The sequence below is a fragment of the Drosophila mojavensis genome, unplaced genomic scaffold (assembly GCF_018153725.1).
Source record: "Drosophila mojavensis isolate 15081-1352.22 unplaced genomic scaffold, ASM1815372v1 contig_36, whole genome shotgun sequence".
NCBI lineage: Eukaryota > Metazoa > Arthropoda > Insecta > Diptera > Drosophilidae > Drosophila > Drosophila mojavensis.
In genome coordinates, this window is record NW_025318858.1 from 14051876 (window position 1) to 14072320 (window position 20445).

Genomic DNA, 20445 nt, shown 5'->3' on the forward strand with positions numbered 1-20445 from the left:
AATGATAAAATGATCATTAAAATTTACAAACGTCTACTGAAGAACAACAATACAGAGCTCATTCTATGTATGTCGGACACTAACGACTGATGCAATTCCACATTAAGCTAAAATCTATTTATCACTTTATTTAAATGTGTATTTTCAGGTGGAACCCCAATGTCAGAAAACCACAAGGCTGAAACAGCATATTACCCCTCGATCATACGCAATATAATTCATAAATATGTATATAGATATATCCAATTAGATATAATAAATTAAACGCATCCAAATAATTGTAATGTTTATATAAATAATCCAAAATGTTGTTAGATATAGCGGAAATTATGTGCAATAAAATAAAAATGGAATAAACTAAAGAACCTCATTTATTTATTTCACAAGGATATACTTTACAGGGAATTTTTGTTTAAATATCAACGGTCAAAAATAAACGCTTTAAACAAATTCGATGCATACTTTAGGGGGCGCCCGTTTTGGCCGATGGAAAATGACAAATTTTGACTAAAAATGCAGCAGAATTACCAGGCGAACAGAAATGATTAGCAGGGTGAAAAATGTTAATTAACAGTGCATTAACAGGAAAATGTTAAGTTAACAGAATTCTGTTAGACCACTGTTAAGTTAACAGAATTCTGTTAGTCCTCTGTTAAATTAACAGGATTATGTTAATGTAATGTTAAGTTAACAGTTCATTAACAGTGCACTGTTAACTAACATTTTTGGCCCTACTACCTATTTCTGTTCGCCTGGTACTTACGTTTTATTTACGTTCAAAATTGAGTCTTAACGGCTACGTGAGGCTATGCGGAGTGATTTTTTCTCTGTAATGTACATATACAGCGCTCTGTTAAGCAACCATATCAATTACTTTTCGGTTATGATTCACGGAAATTCAAACCTTATATATAAAAAATATCCCAGGAAACCCAGCTGAAAATGATATCAAACATAATTGGGCCATTTCAATGCGCATTTCGCAATGATTTAGACCTTTTAGGTTCTTTAGGACTATATCAGAGGTATAGGAAAACCAAAGATATATATGAGTCAACTAGGAACCATTGCTAGAAAAGGGGCATGAGGCAGCTGAAAGAAAAATCATACATAATCATTTAATAATTTTGCCGCGCATATTGCACGAACATGAGCATATTGGTTCATCAGGACTATATCTATGGCATGGCTAAAGCCAAGGATATGTTTGTCAACTGAAAACCTAATTTTGCTGAAAAACATAAAATACGCCATGAAATATTTAATTTAATGCCTTAACGTTATATAAATATATAAAAAAAAACGACTGATATATATATATATATATATATATATATATATATAAATTTTAAATATAATAATAATTTTAAATATAGTTTTATTGCAGCTTTTATCGTAAACTCTATAGCGCATTTATACCTTAAACTGCTATATTTACTATCTGAATTTTATTCTAGTTTATTTTACTGAATTGAAATATGAAAATAATAATATTAAATATAACATAATAAGTAGATGAATTTAAATATATAAACAACATGTAATTATGTATGGCTATAATACTTATAAATGTGATAAAGAAGAAAAGTGTGATGTGTTATCCTATATGCTTTTAAATGAGAGCAAATTTAGCATGATAAAGCTGATGAGCTGGGGGAACGTAAGAGACATGTGCAGATAGACAGATCGCAATCTTTTTACATAATAAAAACCTCTTTCAACTGTAAATCTATTGAGCCAACTAACGATTTTCTGCAGAATAGGGTACTCCTATAAATGATCAATCAGAGTCTGCACACAGACGACGAGCAAATAAATGATCCACCAGGTAATTTGGCTTCACAAAATGTGAATTCTTATCAGCAAATATTCTTAATGATACATATACACATATCGATATTTAATTGGAAAAATATATATTTATAAATGTTCCCAAGCAAACCGAGAATATTTACATTTACAAGTATATATATATTAATACTAATATTATGCAAATAAGTTGATCAGTACGCAATAAAATTCAGCTTGACAACCTATACAAAAAATAAATAAAATAATAATAATAAACAAACGACACAATAACATTTTGTGGATAACAAGTGATAAGGCCAATATCTATATATATATATATATATATATATATATATTTTTTTTTTTTTTTTTTGCGGGCTCTTCCTAGAAAACATTCAGTTCTCAGTCTACTTTTAGCTTTTGCGCAGTCAATCAATGCTTCAGTGCTCAAATGCCCAGCGAAGCGCTCAAATGCGCGGGTTGACTTTAAAGGCGCGCCCGCAAGTATGCAACAGATTTGTGGTTTTGAGTGACAGCCTTTAAACGTGAGCCCACACACACACACACACACACACACTACTTACTCAATTGTCGGCTGGTTTTTGTGTGTGTTTTCGTGTCGTTGACATGCCAAGAGGACCTCAACAATGTTGGCGTTACGTATACGCCCCCGTGAATGTTATGAAAACAAGAACGACAAACAAAAAAACAAAGGAAGCGCAAAGGAGCCGTCGCGTCGGCTGGGGAATGTTTTCTTATATGCGGGGCACGCGTCAGTTAAAGCAAATCAACACATAACAATCTTGTACTCAAAATGCGTAAACAATGTGATAAGCAAAGAGAGAGCCACATCACAGTCGTTGGAGATGAGACGAAATGAGACGAGACGAGGCGAGCAGTGTGAGAATTTTGGTTTTCCATTTTTTTATTATTTTTATTTTTATTTTTTTTTGTGTATTGATGTGGCTTTAAATCTCACTTGCAAGGGGTAAACAGTGCAAAAGTATGAAAGTGTGCCCGACACTGAGAACAACAGCAATGCCAGCAACACAAGCAACACAAGCAGCAACAGCAACTTTATGTGTTGTTAAGTTGTTTGTCTGTTTGTATATGTGTTTTGCGTCTTGTCATGTTGCGGATTGCCGACTAATCTCTGTCTAAATATCACGTTCAGCATCATTTAGTATACACTAATCTGTGATTCAGGTACTTCCATTGTCATATAAAGGTAGCGAAGGAAAAAATTGAAAATATTTTATATAAAATTGTAATTTAAATAAACATAATTATATAATTTGAAAAGATTTTATAAGATACAATTGTATTGAAACTGAAAATAATTAGAGCAAAAATGAATATAAATGTTACATGAAAAACCAATCAGACTTTTTCTTTATAAAATAATTTACATTAATGGCATAAGCCTTAATCAGCCAACTATGTTAACCTGCTCGCGAGATAGTTGCATTTCAGAGGGCTAAACATTAGCTAGCCTTCTTTAGATTTAAATTAGACACAAGGTTAACTAAATAACATAAAGAAACATTTCTTAAAACAATAGAAAAAAAGAAAAAGAATAACAAAAATAAATTCCATATACAATTCTAAATTAACTACCACTGTTAATAGGCTGTTAATGCAAGAGATCATTTACTGAGAAAGTAAGAATGTAGAGCTGCCCTGCCACAATTTTAACATTTTGCAAATATGTTAAGCAACACTGTGCGAAACTCTCTAAAAGCATTGCGTAACTTTTTAATGTACTAATGCGACAAAGGCTTCAAACCAATCTCCATCAAAATTGTGACTCGACAGTTAAAGAGCTGATAAAAAAGCAGCCTCGAAATCGGTTTTATAAACTTGTCGCCATTGAAAGTAGGCGAAATGTTTGTAAAGCCATTGTAGTCACAAAGGAGCAAGAGCATTCAAGCTTCGGCTATTCTGTTTGCTAATCGTTGCGCTCAAGTATGCTCCACTAGATAATAATAATGGCACAAAAGGGGGGACACAGCAAGTGCCACGAATGGCTGCGCTCTACACGGTGACTGTTAATAAGGCTTGAATATCCAGCTACTGTCGCGTCAATAAAAATTTGCCACAGACTGTCCTGCGAATATGTGTGTGTGTGTGTGTGTGTTTCTGTCCCAACTGGCTTATTATATCACTGTCTCGCTTGCACTCAAACTCAGTGTGTGTGTCTTCCTTCTCCTCTTTCGTTTTGGGTTTTCTGTTGTTGCCTTTTGCCAACTCATTTGATTTGGCTTCGTTTATATTGATATGTGCCAGCCCGGTCGCCTCAGTCTCTGCCTCTGGCTTCTCCACTCTCTCGCTCTTGCTCTCCCTCTCGTTCACTCCCACCCGTTGCGTGTATTTTTATGGCATACTTTTCGGCGCGTTCGTGTGTAAATATGTGCAAATTCGCCAAATTCGTTACATATTTTGCTCTGGCACATCATTCCGGGCAGCTTTGGGTGTGATTGTTTAGTGGATTTATGGGCACATGAAATTAGGATTTAATGTGCATATGTCTTGTGCGTTGAGTGGATTTATTGCACATCCTCATGCACACGTCCCCCTCTCCTCACACTCTTCACTCTGCCCCTCTGTGCTTAACATAATGCTTATGATATATGCGAATAAAGCAAATCGTTTTTAAGCTAACCCAAGGGTGCGCCTATTTGTTGTGGTTCTTTGTGTTCATCCTATGAGTAAACTCAGTTTATGTGTAGGTGTATATGTGTGTGTATTGTGAAGTGGCTTAACTGCTAAGTCCTTCGAAGTAAATAGCAAAGCATTTGGGTTAAGCTTTGCGAGGCCTGGTCTTATTTATTTATTTTTATTTATTTTTTTTTTTTTTGAATATTGGTAATTGTAATCTTGTCTGTCAGAAGAGCACATTATGTCGATAATAACGTGCTGGGATTAAGCTGGATTAAAGTAATGTAAAGGTAATGTAATAAAAATTATATGTATGTATACAAATTGTTTCGATTTGATGATCAATGAAAATAAAAAAGATATTTATTGATTAGCATAAGAATGAATAAATAATAAATGAGGCATACCAATTTTATGCTCTTCCTTCCAATTATTACAATATTACGGAAGAAAATACATGTATATACATGTATTTATAAATATTTTTTTTTTTTTTTTTTGAATATAAAACATTAATAAAAAGAATATATTTAACTGAAAATGGATTTAATAAAGTCAAGTAAGTAAGTTATATGCACAGCAGAAAAATTAGAATTTCCCAAAAATGAAAACTGCCATAAAATTAAAATAATATTAAAATTCTGTTTGCTCAAAAACTATTCGAATATAATTTGTGTTAAATTAATTTTGTATTCAGTTAATTAATAAACACTTGGGTAACACTGCACGCATTTGACGTATTCAGCAAAATATTTATTCATGAGCATTCATATTTCAAAAAATAATTTAAGTTAAATTTAATTCTATTCATTTAATGAATGTTTAGATATTTATCATTGCAAGAATTTTATTATTCAGCCAAATACTTCAATATTTCAACATGAATACGAAAATTTCATAAAGCAGAGAAGACTGCTTATCAAGCTTTGCTTTAAATTCTGTGAATGAAATGCTTTATAATATATATATTGATATACATTCATTAATAACAATATTAATTAGTTTGAGCTAATTGAAATATGGGACAAGCTCAGCAAAGTAGATTTTAGTCAATTTGCTGAAGCTAATTGAGCTTTTAATAAATAAATAATTAACTATAACACATTTAAATTTAAAGTCAATTAAGTGTAAATATAATAAATAGTTATAAATTTAGTTGTAATCTATATTAAACGGCATTAAGCTCTCATACTTTTGCATATATATGTATATATATTATTTTAATGGTAATAGACAGTTCAATAAGAATTTGTTTAAAAACATAAAAAAATCATATACGCATATATATATAAAGAGATATTAATAAGTATATGTGTGTATGCATTAGAATAAAAAAATAAAAATTATAATAAAATATTTTTTAATTGTTCATATATATAGCTTTAATATTTATATTTTTTAAATTAGAATAAATATATACTTTACCTATATATGTGAATGTAAAAATTCAAATAAGAATAATAATATAATCAAAAAAAAAAAACAATAAAAATAAAAATAAAAATTGTGATTTGTGTTCATTACTCCATTCTTTGTACAGATGCTTGCTTGCTTCTGTTAATCTATAAGAAACAATTTATTTCAAATGTTAAATAATATTTAATGCTAATCTTCCTGTTTCGTTTTCTTTTAGCTACTCGCCTCACACACAGCTCATATTATTATTATTTTCGTTTGTTATAAAACACAATTATGCAACCACTTTGGCTTATCGCTGAGTGGATTTTAGGCCGCATTCTCAAGGCATTTATAAGCCAACTAGGCGCATTTCCGCTCGCACACTCTCGTTCAACTTTAAGCTCACTTTATTAAGTCAACTCAACGCGACTCGACTCGACTCGACTTGACTCAGCTTGGCTCGGCATTTCAACTTAATAAGCACAGGAACAACAACAACAACAAAAGGAACAGGCGGCAAATGGCGCTATTTAAATGCTAAACAACTCTATTAAGTTGCACGACACACACACATACACACACGCAACACACATACACAAATACATTTACCAACCAAGGACAGATTAAGCTTCAGCATTTCTTTTTTTTTTTCAGTCGAAGTTTAGCGCTTGAACTGGAACTGGGGCTGAGGCTGGGGCTGGGGTGTTTAGGCAGAAATGGAACCTCAGCACGTTTCAAATACAATTTACAATAAATAAAATTTAAAAGCGAGAAAAAATGCTGCGACAACAGCAGCAGCAGCGGCAGCAGCGGCAGCAGCAGCAGCAGCAGCGGCAGCGGCAGCGCAGCAACTGAAGACAGACACCGAATCGCGTCGGACTTAATGCCGCCTAACGGTGAATGGAAAGTGAAGGCCAGAAATGGGAAGTGAGCACGTGATGCTTGGCGCAAGAAACGCAAAACACGCGACTGCAGGATGAGCTTAAGTATACCGAATAGTGTATGCTCTAACGAGAAAACTGAAAGAGATACAGAGAAAAATAATTGAAAATAATTAATATAAAATATAAATTAATAACAAAGTTCTGGGACCTCTTAGCTTGTTAAAATAATTATTGATGATTTAACAAGAAAATTATAGTAAAAATGTTGACGTGGAGGCTGGCGGATGCGTTTAACGAATCAAGATGAAGAATAAGTTTTGGGTAATTCCGTAGAATAATAAAAAAAAAGTGTATGTGCCTAAGAGACAGTGACTTGTAGAAAAAAGTAATGAGAGTACTTAGCATTTTTTAGCTTATTAACATTTTTTCTGGTAACAGTTTCCATTCTAGTTTATTTAGTTTCTGTTACTGTATATACATATGTAATTGACGTATTATCAAAACTGAATGCTTTAAGATTTCTAATATCTGATGTATATATATTGTATGTATGTTTTTATATATTATACAATTTAATAAATATTAATACATAAATATAATTTAATTCATATTTAAATAATATATATAGCATATATGTGCATATCTCTAAATCTGAATTCAAATTAGTTTCACATATTTAATATGTTTATTTATATATATTTAACAATTAATTTGGATATTCGAAAATATTGAGCCTTACATTTATTTCTTTATTTTTATTTTTATTATTATTATGATTTTATTTTTATTTTTTTATATTTCTTGTAAAATTCCTGAAAATGTTACACTAACTTAAGCAAATACTCGAATCAATTTCCTGCCATCGTTTACATATAGGGAAATTGAAATAACTGCAATTGAATTGGCAGTCTGACATGAGGGGAGTGTTGGGGAGGAGGACTGAGCTTGCCAAGAGGAATGTGGATTGCAGGAATGTTATCTTACCTTTCTCGGGTATCACGTTGACAACGGTGTCCTCGCGTATATCTTCCAGCAGCTCCTCATGATTTTGCATTTCCGCTTTAAGAGAGAAACAGACAGAGAGAGAGAGAGAGAAAGAGAGAGTGAGATAGATAGAGTATAAGTAAGTGAGTGAGTGTTAAAGAGTTACGTTTTACATTTCACATTTTACAGATATTACGTAGTTAATTTGAGCTCGCTTTGCTCTGGCGGAAATTCAATTTGTGGTTTAAGCATTGTGGTTTAAGCCATCAATATGCGCGGATAAACAGGTTGCACAGCAACCGCCAAAAAACAACCCATACACACACACACACATGCACACAGCCAGCCACATAGTTAGGTAGTGGGCGTGGCTGTTCGTTTCGTACATTTTTCCAATATTTTAGCGCATTTGGCTCGGCGCCTTCTTTACGAGCAGCTTGCTGTAATTTTCAGTAACCGCAAAATGAAGTTCTGCACCAACTGCACAATTTGACTTTTGTGCAGCAGCTGCCAGTCCCATAGGGGGAGGCTCCAGAGGGGCGTGGCAGCTAACAGGTACTGGCAACGATGCCTCATCAAATATTTAGTAAATGCTGCGAAATGGCGAAATGTGCAAATGGATTTACGCTCACGCGCTGCCAATTGGATTTGAATTTGGATTTGCGTTAAATGATTAGTGTTTTTATTAGCCATTATTATTACTGTAATGGCATTACGCTAACTGTACATTGAACAAAGCTAATTGTATACATAAGGTAAGGGAAATTTATCGATATTAACTGGATATACAACATCACGATTATGTCGATTGAATAAGATTTATTGATAATTGCAAAACGGATTTGATGGTTGATAGCAGGTGGGTATGTGCGACTGACAGACACCCTGTACGGGGGCATCTCAGCAAGTGCTTTATATTTAAGCATAAAATTTTAATAAATTGTTTGTTATTGAGTAAATAATATTTATAAAATTTAACATAGATGATAGCCTATACCTGTGTTTTGTCAATGCATATACAATAATCAAATGACTTCAATAATTACTGATAATCAATATTATAAATAATCAAAATACGTATTAATTAATAATGGTTTGTAATATGGTAAAATGATAAATGCACGAAGCGTATTTTATTTATTAAAAGTTATTTATTAAAAGTCTTAGCCTAATACATCGAGTTTACATATAGAGTTCTGTCTCTAAAAGCAGCGGCAGAACGGGATATATATGTTTGTATGTTTGTATGTATATATGTATATATGTTTGTATGTACATGCAGAAGGCTACGGCGTGGACGAGAACGTAACAATGCTTACGTTGCAGATCCCACGCTGCAGGCCAGTCCATACATACATAAGTGACCGATCATATTACGGCCCTTATGTATAGCTGTTATAATATAAACAAAGCAACAAAGTGTTGCTATAAGTATGATACCCTTACTTATGTTGGGAATATGTTTATTTAACATACAACATACTACAGGTGAATGCCTGACTAGCAAATACCCTGTACGAAACTTTTTGCATTGACTTTATATATATTTTTGTGTTTCTAAATCATAATTGTTAGATAAGTGAATGCATATACGACCATGAAATATCCTGTTCTAATAATATAATTATATGATTAATGACTTTTAAATAATTTTACATAGAGTTATTAAATGAGAATAATAGAGGCTGAATTCATGACTAACAGATATCCATTAACGTCCCTGGCTCAAAGAGTTTGTATGCAATAATTAATAGTTGATAAATATGTGGTAAAGTAATTGGAAATTCAAAGTAAAAACTGGTACAACCAGAGTATACCCTGTAAGTGGGCCTCTCATTGAAATTAATCGAAAATTGACTGTAGCAGTGAAGGTCAAATATACCCTGTAAGGGGGATTCTCTGTTTCATTTGAAGCTTTGCATATAATAAATAAAAGAGAGACCAATAGAAAATTTGTTGGAGAAGTAAAAGTCAAATGATAGACAAGGTGAGAAGGTAAAAAGATAGTTATCCTGCGGATGAGCTGCGTATATCATAATATATTACGGACATAAAATTTCAAATTTTGCAGAGAATTTACAGTTTCAAAAAGCTTTTCAAAATAATTGTATTCAATGAGCCACTTTCTAACTTTTGACCAAATTTGCGGCCACTAAATTCTGGGCAGGTCCTGCCGAATCTACCACTACCTCTACATAATCTCTCCAGTCTGAGCTCAGGACTGTCAGAGATGTCTATTCAGCATCTGAAGTGGCTATGTCTCTGGCAACTACTCTAGGGTGGATCTATATTTATTTGATGAGCTGCTGCCCCATTTCACGGTCACGTCGACTCTGCTCGGCTGCTAAATCACGTCATGCCAAGCAGAGCGCAGAATGTGAGCGTACGAAAGAAAACACAAAGAAAATGGAAACTTTTTGAAGAAAAGTTGCTGCAAGGAGCAGCGAGTCGCTCTGTGAGGTGGCACGTACAATTCACTTGCAACATTTTTGGCACACACACACACACAGGCATACATATGTATATATGTATATGTATGTGTGGCCGGTGCAACTATGCGATACAAAATATTACAAACCGGCTGGAGTTGAGGCAGCGACGCGAATTGTTGTTGTTGTTGCTGCTGCAGCCGTTGCCTTTGATGTTTGGCAGCCCGAATCTGAAAGGCCTTATCCTCTACTCCAACCCTGCCGCCTCCGCCACCCCTAACTCTGCACTGAAATCGAATTTATTGCGTAGTTTTGTGCGTTGCGGCAAGAGCCACAAACTGTATTTGCCTTTTGTCAGCCAGCTGTGACATTTGCACAAAGTCATTTCGCCAGCTTCGCTGCAACAACAACAATTACAACTATAACTGCAACAACAACTCGCAGTTAGCATGTGTTTGGCGTTTATTAAAACGCCAAGAGTGCCAAATTGTTGAGCGTGAAAATTAATTGAAAATTTGCTTCATTTCACTGGCTTTTCCTTCATTCATTCATTGCGCATTTCGCATTATTTGTGTCCTTGCCTTTTCATTAAATATATATATTTTTATGACAATTTCTTTTTTTAGGCAAATTCCAATTCATTTGCTCTATTGACAGTGTGTCTGCACGCATCGTTTAGAGTCCAAGGTCTTTGCGCTTATAAATAAATAATTTTTTTTTTTTTTTTTTTTTTTCTACTACTTCCTTTTTTTTTTTTTTTTTTTTTTTTGCTGGCTGTCATCGTGCCGAAAAACTAGGCGAAATATGTGCCAAGGTGGCTAAGTAAATGCCGCTAAAAATCAATAGCAATCGCTTTGGATAGACGAGGCATGTGGCACCCACAGAGCGAGACGGACGAAGGAGATAAAGCAAGAGTGAGCGAGAAAGGGACAGAGCGAGTTTGGTATATAAATGTAGCAAAGTAAACTTTTGCTGGTAGTTTCTGTGCCTTTCAAAAGTCGAATTACATTAAATTTATACAACTAAAAAAAACGGTGAGCAAGTCAATGTTGTGCTTAGACTATAAAGTAATATATTAAAGCGCATTCGAAATATATATGCATTTATTCAAAGTTTACCAGCTACAAAAAATTAAACAGCTGCGGCAATAATGAATTTAGCTGGAAGAAATTTGAAGGAAATTAATAAAACTGGAAATATGTATAAAATATTTACAATTGTTTTTGGTGGAAATATTCTTCAATAAAATATTTTAAATTTATTGTTGATTTCATAATCTATATTTGTAAGCACTATGTAGATAATATAGGCTGGAACTAAATTAAGGCAACGTAAATTATATTTGAAATAAAAAATAACTAAAAAGTTCTCGTTATATATTTTTAAATATATTAAAACTTAAACATTTTATAGCTTTCTATATTAAACTAAAATAGTCTGTGATTTATCTTTCCATGGTTTTATTATTTATTTACATATTTTTTATATTTTTTAAATATATTTTTGCATAGCAGTAAAGATAAATTTTAAGTTCTAAGCTGAATGCAAAGCTTTTACTGATTTGCCTCACTTACTATATACACATATGTATATATTTGTATATACATATATATATATACATATAAGTAAGTGAGGCAAATACGCAGACATACAACAAAATTAAGTAAGCGGCAAATCAATTTACTCTTCTCTTACTCTCTTACTTCTCTTCGACAATGAGTGGCAAAATACAAATATTCTATTATATATATGGAAATGAATAATATTTTAACGTTATCACAGAAATATTTTTTCACATTTGATGTGAATTTTCCTTTCTCTGCTCCTTATAACAGCTCATAAGCCCGTCAAGATGTATTTGCACCCCAGGCAATTGCCGCCACAAACATCAAACACTTTTTTTTTGGCTGTGCCAGACGTAAAATGCGAAGATGAAAAAATAAGCTAAGCAGCACAAAAAAGAGCAATAAGAAAATCAACGGCATTCGAAAGTGGATAATATTAAAATATATACACGCCACACTTGCAAATATAAGTGAATGACATATATATTTATGCAACTAACTCTTTGTGAGTATTACTTACGCAACGAAAAGTGGTTAACGCGTAACAAGTCCGATCACAGGGAAAGCTCAAAAGCAACTGACTATGCGTATGCTAATAAAACGACAGAAGATCAGAGCTAATTGAGCTACATTTTGGTAAACTCCAACTTGCCTATGCATTTGCTGTTGAGTGAGTGTAGTGGTAGATCGGCATAACAAGAGAGCGAATGTTCTTGAAATTGAGAGAGTGTAACAGTGTGAGTAACTTTTTGACTTTTGACCACCATATATAGTCCATCTCGCTCTTGGAGCTGCAGAGCAACTGCTGTTAACAGTTTAACACTATGTTATACTCTCGCTAGTTTGATCTCATTTTAGTGCTAATGATTTTGCGGTAGCTGTCATTTACACTCTTGTTCTCTTTATGCAGTTGCTCTGTTATTGATGTTGAGAGTGAGAGTGCAAGTGGCTTATCGGCATTTAAGCTTGCCCGACTTTGTTATAATATTATAATATTACATTCGTTCACTCTTCGTCGCATGTTATAGGCTTGATCCACTGTTAAAAGACACAGACACTAACACTCAATCGTGGGCTTGACCTGCTTAGCAATTACGTCTGGGAGTGGGAGCTTGGGTAGCTTGTCAATATTAGCACACCTCCTAGTTTGATCTCATTTGGCATGTATAAACTACGGAGTATATATGTAGGAGTGATTGATGCTCGCATATTGGAATATTTATGAGAAAGTCAAACAGCTCATTATACAGCAGCAATTGACGCTCTTCCCATGAAAGTTTTTTTTTTTTGTTTTTTTTTTATAGAAGACATGCTACGTATAAAAGCTGTCAAATTCTTGATCCATTAGTAGGTTAAGAAGACGTCCGTTCAAAAACCTGCTCTCCTCAAATAGTAATTAATTTACTCTTAATATATGTTTAAGTTTTGTACATAAGCTAAACCTGTGATGCTCTGGTACTTCCTAAAAAAAAAAAAAAAAAAAAAAAATGGAAAGTTTAATAAAACTGAAGAACACTATTAAAATACTACGTATTTCTCCAGCAAAGAGAGCATATAAGAGAGTAATGCCTTAATTTGCATTACTTAAAATAACAAAGAGAACTTCAGTTCTCTCTCTCTCTCTCTCTTTGTATCGTTTGATCTAATCGATCTCTCTTTACACATAAATATTATAAAGAGAGCTACAGAGCAATATACAGAAATTAATTTTAAATTTAAAAGCATTACGCTCATTCACGCCCCTCAATCTTAGTCCTTGATACATAAACACCTGAAAGATTTTATGAAACGGATACACGAATTGTTACTCAATTTGAGTAAGAAAATTGAGATTCATAAATAATTAAAAGCAAATGCTTTTAGGTTACAAGTTCAATAACAATTTGCCTCATGTCGGTGTGTTCGGCGAGCTGCTACTGCTGCTCCTCCTCCCCGCTGCTCATCTGTCATTTCCCTATCATTAAGCCCACAAAAGCATATGAACATATTTCAAATTGAGCTATTTCTGTTTACCACTTGATTGCACTCACCTTTCGGGGACAGGCTCAGTGGGCCGAAACCTCAAAACTTCATTAGCCAAAAAGCACGCGCCGAAATTGTGGCAACAACAACAAAGCGCGAACAGTAAATAATAAAAATAAAAATAAAAATAAAAATAAAAAAGTATCTTCGAAAAGTTGGGCGTCATAAATTGCACGGCGGCAAAAATAAATGTAAAGTAAATGGCGCTAATTCAAAGTAGATTTATTTATTATGCTATTTTTCCCGCGGCAATGCGCCAAGAAAGATGCTTTAAATTCTCATTCGTAGCCCATTGAATTTACCAAAAACTTTAAGAGAGAGAGAGAGAGAGAGAGAGAGAGAGAGAGAGAGAGAGAGACAGGGTGAGAGAGAGTAAGTGAGCTGAAACACAAATGAATATATACGACGCTGGGCAGAAAATATGCAACAAAAACAATAAAGAATTCCTGGGAAAAACTGTGAAGCTGTGAATTTCCTTCTGCTATCTGCTTCTACTTCTTTCGCTCTTCTTCTTTACTGTTTTTTTTTTTTTTTTTTTTTTCTTTTTCTAAGTACACGAGCATATTAATTTACGCACATCCTGTGGCGCCAGCTTTGAGAAGCGACGCACCTGCTGCGACAGACATCCGCAGATCTCACTCACTCCCACAGGCTCAGCTTAGGGCTGCTCTAGTCTGGACTGTTGATTTTGGCCATAATGCTAACGCATTTAAGCCAATTTTCGTGTCAAGTCTCAATGATTTATTAGCCAGACGGACGGACGGAGAGACAGAGAGACACTGCTGCTTAGCGCGCGGATATAGAGGCGAGCCTTAACGGTGTCAACAATTGCCTAAAAGTTGCTCAAATTTGTCGACAATTTGTCTTGAGTTTTGTTGTTACTTTGCTCTGTTTGTTTACTTGGCTAATGATAGCGATTGGCCCGCCCTACGACAGCTGCTTAAAATGAGCCTGAATTATGCCCGCTTCGCCATTTTACATTCCGCAGTGAAAGTTTTGTCTGGTTTGAAACGGCGGAAGTTAACTTTTTGGCCATTGAATAACATGAGAAGCGCAGAGGGAGGTGCTGAATATCTTAGAAACAGGGGTGTCATTTTAGCTTTATTCCCGTCAGATCTGGCTTTATTTGAAGTCCCAATGCGGGAAAAATTTGAAAACGGCGGGTTGCGGGAATTCTGGCTTTAAAAAAATTAATTTAGCTCTATTTTAGCTTTATTTAATTTTCACGATTTATTTTGCTTTTTATCTTTCTCAACACTAAAAATCATGAATACAAGTATCGATACATGATTTTGTATCATACAATCTATCGATATCTTTTCGTGGTTTGAGTAACAGCGTTTGTGTTTTAAGTTTTACTGCGTTGAGAACATTAGTTGAGAAATGTCGAAGGTATACAAGCAAAGTGTTCGCGATGTGTGGCTACAGGCTGACGAGTTTAAAGATTGGCTACGGAAAGACCTAACAGATTCCACCAGGGCGTACTGCAGCTACTGCAAGTGCGGTCTTACTGCAAAGCTTTGCGACTTGCGTGCCCACGCCTCAACAAAAAAACACAAAGGTGCACTAAGTGGATTTACACAAAAAGAAAAAATTGATTTTAGGCAAACTCCATCGAAAACCACGGAGCAAGAGGTAGCACTTTGCCTCTTTGTGGCAAAGCACAGTTCAGTTGCTCCAATAAACCACCTGGGCAGTCTCTGCCAAAAAAAATTTTGTGACAGTATTACTGCGTCTCGCATAAAGCTGCACCGTACGAAATGTACATATATTATAAAAAATGCGTTGGCTCCTCATTTTCGAGAGGATCTTAGAGATGACATTGGAAGTGCTAAATTTAGTCTAATTCTGGATGAATCAACTGATATAAGTTGCACTAAGCTGCTCGGTAAATAAAAATTCTTTTTTTAATCACCTGCCCTCTTTTTAAAAGTTTGAATATTTTCTAATTTGTATGCATGTATATTTATAATTTGTACGTTGATGTTGTTTAGGTGTCGTTATTAAATACGTTTCGGTTAAGCGTGCAGTGATGGTATCAACGTTTCTCAGCTTAATTTCATTAGAAAGTGGAGATTCGTTGTCAATTGTTGATGGCATTAAAAAAGAACTTAGAAACTGGAATTTGGATTTAGCCAATTTGGTAGGCATCGGCACAGACAATGCCAATGTCATGATTGGCTCAAATCAAAGTGTATATACGGAGATGAAGAAGGTAGCGCCTTCACTCCTTTTAATTAAATGTGTCTGCCACTCCGTGCAGCTAGCAGTGAACCATGCCTGCAAGCAATGTTTCCCAGAGGGACTGGAATACCTCGTATATGGGACATATAATTGGTTCGCTAAAAGCGCAAGCCGTCAAATTGCTTATAAAAAAATTTATCAATGTATAAATGATGAGAAGGTATATCTAAATATAAAAACCCCGTCGTGTTTGTCTGTAGTTCTTGATTCCCCATTTGTATTATCACTTTTAAATCGCTGCAGTTATTGTTATCGTGTAATTATTTGTGGTCTAAGTTACTGTGTGTTTTCTTGGGAAAATAGTTTATTTACATATCAATTTGTTTTCTAAAAGGCTCCCCTTAAAATTCCACGAGTGTCGGATACACGATGGCTCTCAATTGAATTGGCAGTAACTCGAATTTTGGAGCAGTGGCATGAGCTAACACTTCATTTTGGTATTGCTGGTACGCAAGAAAAATGTTTACAAGCTCAACACCTCAGCGAATTATTTAAGGACGTGCAAAATCTGTTATATCTTCAGTTTTTGAAACCAGTTTTGCAAGAAATGCAACATGTTAATAAATGCTTCCAGAGTCAAAATACAGACTCATCAAAATTGCTGAATGACTTGATACTAGCAATAAGGTCTCTGCAAAAGAAAATTATTCCAGAAGAACAAAAAATCGACATATTATTTGAAAACGATTTTGAAGAATTTGTAGCCAAAGACCTATATCTTGGCTATGAATTTGAAAAACTGATTAAAAATATTAAAATGGACATGCCTGCAGAATCAGTCATTAGGGAGTGCTGCGCGAATTTTGTAATTGAGCTTGTAAAGCAGTTGAAGCAAAGGTAGGTCTAATTAATTATGTTTAAAATGCATAACAAATAATCAATTTTGCTTATTTTTCAGGCTGCCCGATAATTTTGAGATACTAAGACAAAGCGATGTATTCGCTGTGGAAAATGTTTTGAATTTTAAGCAGCCCAATATCGTTGCCGTTCTCGAATTTTTTAAAATTTCAAAAATTGCTGATATTGAAAGACAATATGCTGATGTACGACTGTGTTCTTGGCAAAACACAGAAAATACGCTGGCATTTTGGCTGGAAGTACTAGCGTACCGTGACTCAGCCGGAAACCAACGGTTTTATGAATTGGCAAGCGTTGCGGTACAGATTCTGTCATTGCCATGGTCAAACGCAGATGTAGAGCGGGTCTTCAGCCAAGTCAATTTAGTTAAATCTAAATTAAGAAATGGAATGAATTTAGATACTCTTAACTCTATTTTAAGCGTAAGGTATGTTTTTTATTTAACAAAAGAAAATATATTGAAAATAATACTAATTTTTTTTTTTTTCAATTTTAGATACGGACTAAGTCGTAACAACAAATGCTGCTACGAGTACACATTGCCTCCTAAATGGATGCAAGCAGTAAGCAATCGAGCTTATTATCCAGACGAAGAGGCAGTGAGTTTGGATGAACTCATAAATGAGCTGCAGGAGTAATCAAATTTAACATTAACGTGAATTTAAAATAATTTTTAATTTTATTATTATGTTTAAAAGAATCATTGTCAAGTCATTGAATATCAATTTAAAACAAATGAATAAAAATAAATTAATTTAACTAAGAAAATTATGTTTTTAAGCTTAGCTTTTATTTTGGCTTAATTTTTCTTAAATTTAGCTTCTTTTAGCTTCTTTTTTTTTGCAAATCTGGCTCTATTTACTCGAAAAATTATGACAGCACTGCTTAGAAATCAACAATTGCACAGCAAAACAATAAATATGTAAGCTAGAGAAGCTAGAAGCGTGATAAGAGATAGCATATATAAAAGAGCCCTGAGTTGTATAATATATAAAATATATATATCAAATATGTGAGAATTCCATAGAGAGGCGTCGGATAGAAACATAAAAAAATTGTATAAAATGAAAAAAAAAAATAAATAAATAAAATAAAATAAATAACGATAATTGGAGAATTACATTGATATAAAGCTCAAAGTTTTTTCTTCCTCTTATATGCGTTACGAAAATATTTTTAAAATATTCTTATTTTACAGAAATAACGAAAGAAAATTACATAGAACGCCGTCTGTAGATTATAGAAAAAAAAAATCTAAATTAATTTAAAAAAAAAAGATTTTGTAGATATAAATAAATAAAGAGAAACCTCTACTGTCCTATGTCTCTACTATATCTGTCATTCTTAAAAGCTTTCATCGCATGAGAAGAATTGCATAGACAGCGGCAGCTTAATTTTTATATTATTCTTTTTAATCAAGTAAAACGCTTCTGGGAATTTCCTGCTTCAACTCACTCCAAATGATATTTGAGATGTGTTTTATGCATTTTCCTGCTGTCACGCCTCGCCCCTGCGTGGCTAATATTATTTCCTTTGTGCTTCTTTGTTTGGCTTCCATTCTTTTATTTATCGATTTATAGAAACTGGAGGTTTCGTAATTAGTTGAAACAAATTGTCTTTCGTACTAAATCAATTTTCAAAGTCCTTAAAATGTACAGAAAAAAAATAAATAAACAGGAGTAAGAGACACATTTTCTGGAGGCGGTAAATACATTCTTGACACTCGTTTATAAAATATAAAGCACAAATAAATGAAATAAATGAAAAGGGGTATCATTATTTTTGGAAGGCAAATGAAAGGATCCTTTTTTTTTTAGAGGGAGTTAATAATATATTTACAAATGTTTAAGTTTACCCAATGAGTGTCCTTCAATGTAAAGAAACCTTCAACCTTTTTACATAGAAGTAAAAAAAAAGGTGAGTTTTCCACAACAAATTTTTGTCAGAAGGACTTAAAAATAAACTTGCAGGTGGTAATTTAAATACTTAAGTTGTAAAATAATCGAATATGCATATGTAATATATATGTGTATGTGAATATAATAACATTAGTAGTAAATAAATGTCAAGGATAAAAAACAAATTTGACCGATCTCTTAGTTTAGTTTAGTTTAGGTTAGTTTTAGTCAGGGACTAACAGACTCGATAGCAGCAAATAAGTGTATTTCACTCACAGTCAACACTCAGTGAGTGTGCATGTGTGTGTGAATGTGAAAACCGTTTGCATAGACTATTTGAGCTGCATTATTAAGTCTCATTGTGCGAGCGTCAATCTTATCTCTCTCCAAACGATATTCGTCAAAATAGCGTCGCACGAATAGTTCAACTCAAGCCGCTCAACAGAACCTTAAAAAAAAGAGCTTTTGCCCAGAGCGAGCGCTCTGGAATTTTATATTTTCGGTTAAGTTCGCCAACAGAGCACGATTGACTGATAGTCTTTTAACGGTGCGTGAAAAAAAAATTAACAGTTATGTTAAGGCGACTGCGCTGTCTTAAGTCTGTTAAAACATGTAAGTCTGCTTAAAAACTTGCAGCTTTATCGGACTTTAAACTATTTGAACATACTTAAGACTGTTCCATTTCCATTCTGTAGACAAGCGCTAGACCAACACCCATGTCTGGACTGCTACACACCTACTAATATATATACCGTAGTAGGCTTTATGTTAATATTCGCTTTAGATGTTAAAATAGCTATGCTTTTAGCCTTCATTAGACTCTACTTAAAATTGTTTTCTCGCCTTTACTCCTTTGCTCGTTTAATTATCGATGGCACTCTGGTCAGTTAAGTCTATCGATACTTAATCTTAGTACTATACCTTCTGAACTAACCTATTTTCTTGATAGCCTACAAAATAGTAATACTATGTAGTTTGATTTATATAGTTGTATCTTGATTATTGATTGAAGAGCTAAAAGTTATTTATAGCTTATACAAGCCATCTCGTCAGATGCTTTTCAATAAAACTTTAACTACTGTTAGTTATCGTTAACATTACTCGCTAACTGTCGGAAATAGTATCAGCTTTACTTTCCCCCTTTACCTTCATAATGTAATAATGGATTTTAGTTTATAATTGACTTCGTTCATATCCATCAACTCTAGCGAATCTTTTTCATTTGATCTGTAGGGAATTTTGGTTTCTTTGGCAGTTTAAGCATTGGCTGCACACCTCAAGGTGCATTTTGGCCAACTTTGCGCATGCAACTTGGTCAGCAAACTTGGCTGATGATTATAAAACTTCGAGTTGCGTACGTGAGCAGAGATTGTTGGAGTGTGAGAGATAGTTGGGGGGGGGGGGCGAGTGAAGGGGGGCAAACTTAACTCTCAACTTTGTTGCGTGTACGAAAAGAATCCCAAGACTCCGCTCAACCAAATGGCCAAAGGCGAGTTTCCAAATTAGCCGAGTCAAATTTAATGCTGAAATTCGAATTCAGTGCAGCTGAAGCTGTTGCCAATACATATCGCATTCAGCCGGAAGTCAAAGTGCGGCCCATAAGACTCTTGCCAATTGAGTTGCGTGTATGTGCGTATGTGTATATGTGTGGTTGCCTGTCGCATTTATTTTTCGGTTATTTACCAATGCTAGAGTTTCCATTACCAAAACCGAA

The 20445-nt window shown here is 34.0% G+C and overlaps 2 protein-coding genes and 1 long non-coding RNA gene across 4 annotated transcripts in view; 2 read left to right on the forward strand and 1 right to left on the reverse strand.

Moving 5' to 3' along the window:
- LOC116803808 overlaps window positions 1-362 on the forward strand; it is a 40271-nt gene extending 39909 nt beyond the window's left edge. Inside the window, exon 2 of the long non-coding RNA XR_004363819.2 lies at window positions 149-362. This is a non-coding gene — a long non-coding RNA (uncharacterized LOC116803808). The remainder of the gene's footprint in view (window positions 1-148) is intronic.
- Window positions 1-20445, reverse strand: part of LOC6576765 (cell adhesion molecule 2) — a 73284-nt gene that overhangs the window by 28607 nt on the left and 24232 nt on the right. Inside the window, exons 3-4 of one of the 2 annotated variants that reach the window (XM_044008565.1) lie at window positions 7716-7790; window positions 6840-6866 (exon numbers count right to left, since the gene is read on the reverse strand). In XM_044008565.1, the coding sequence (XP_043864500.1) occupies window positions 6840-6866; window positions 7716-7790 (102 nt within the window). The remainder of the gene's footprint in view (window positions 1-6839; window positions 6867-7715; window positions 7791-20445) is intronic. The other variant, XM_032728378.2, reaches the window with a different exon arrangement.
- LOC116803809 lies at window positions 14707-18805 on the forward strand. The gene is made up of 3 exons (XM_044008566.1): window positions 14707-16812; window positions 16874-17260; window positions 17330-18805. The coding sequence occupies exons 1-3, from the start codon at window positions 16523-16525 to the stop codon at window positions 17469-17471; spliced, it is 819 nt and encodes a 272-aa protein (XP_043864501.1). The 5' UTR covers window positions 14707-16522; the 3' UTR covers window positions 17472-18805.

Coding starts and splice junctions, on each gene's coding strand:
- LOC116803809 (XM_044008566.1), top strand. CDS start 16,523: ATGCAACATGTTAATAAATGCTTCCAGAGTCAAAATACAGACTCATCA. Junction 16,813..16,873: donor GTAAAGCAGTTGAAGCAAAG/GTAGGTCTAATT, acceptor CTTATTTTTCAG/GCTGCCCGATAATTTTGAGA. Junction 17,261..17,329: donor AACTCTATTTTAAGCGTAAG/GTATGTTTTTTA, acceptor TTTCAATTTTAG/ATACGGACTAAGTCGTAACA.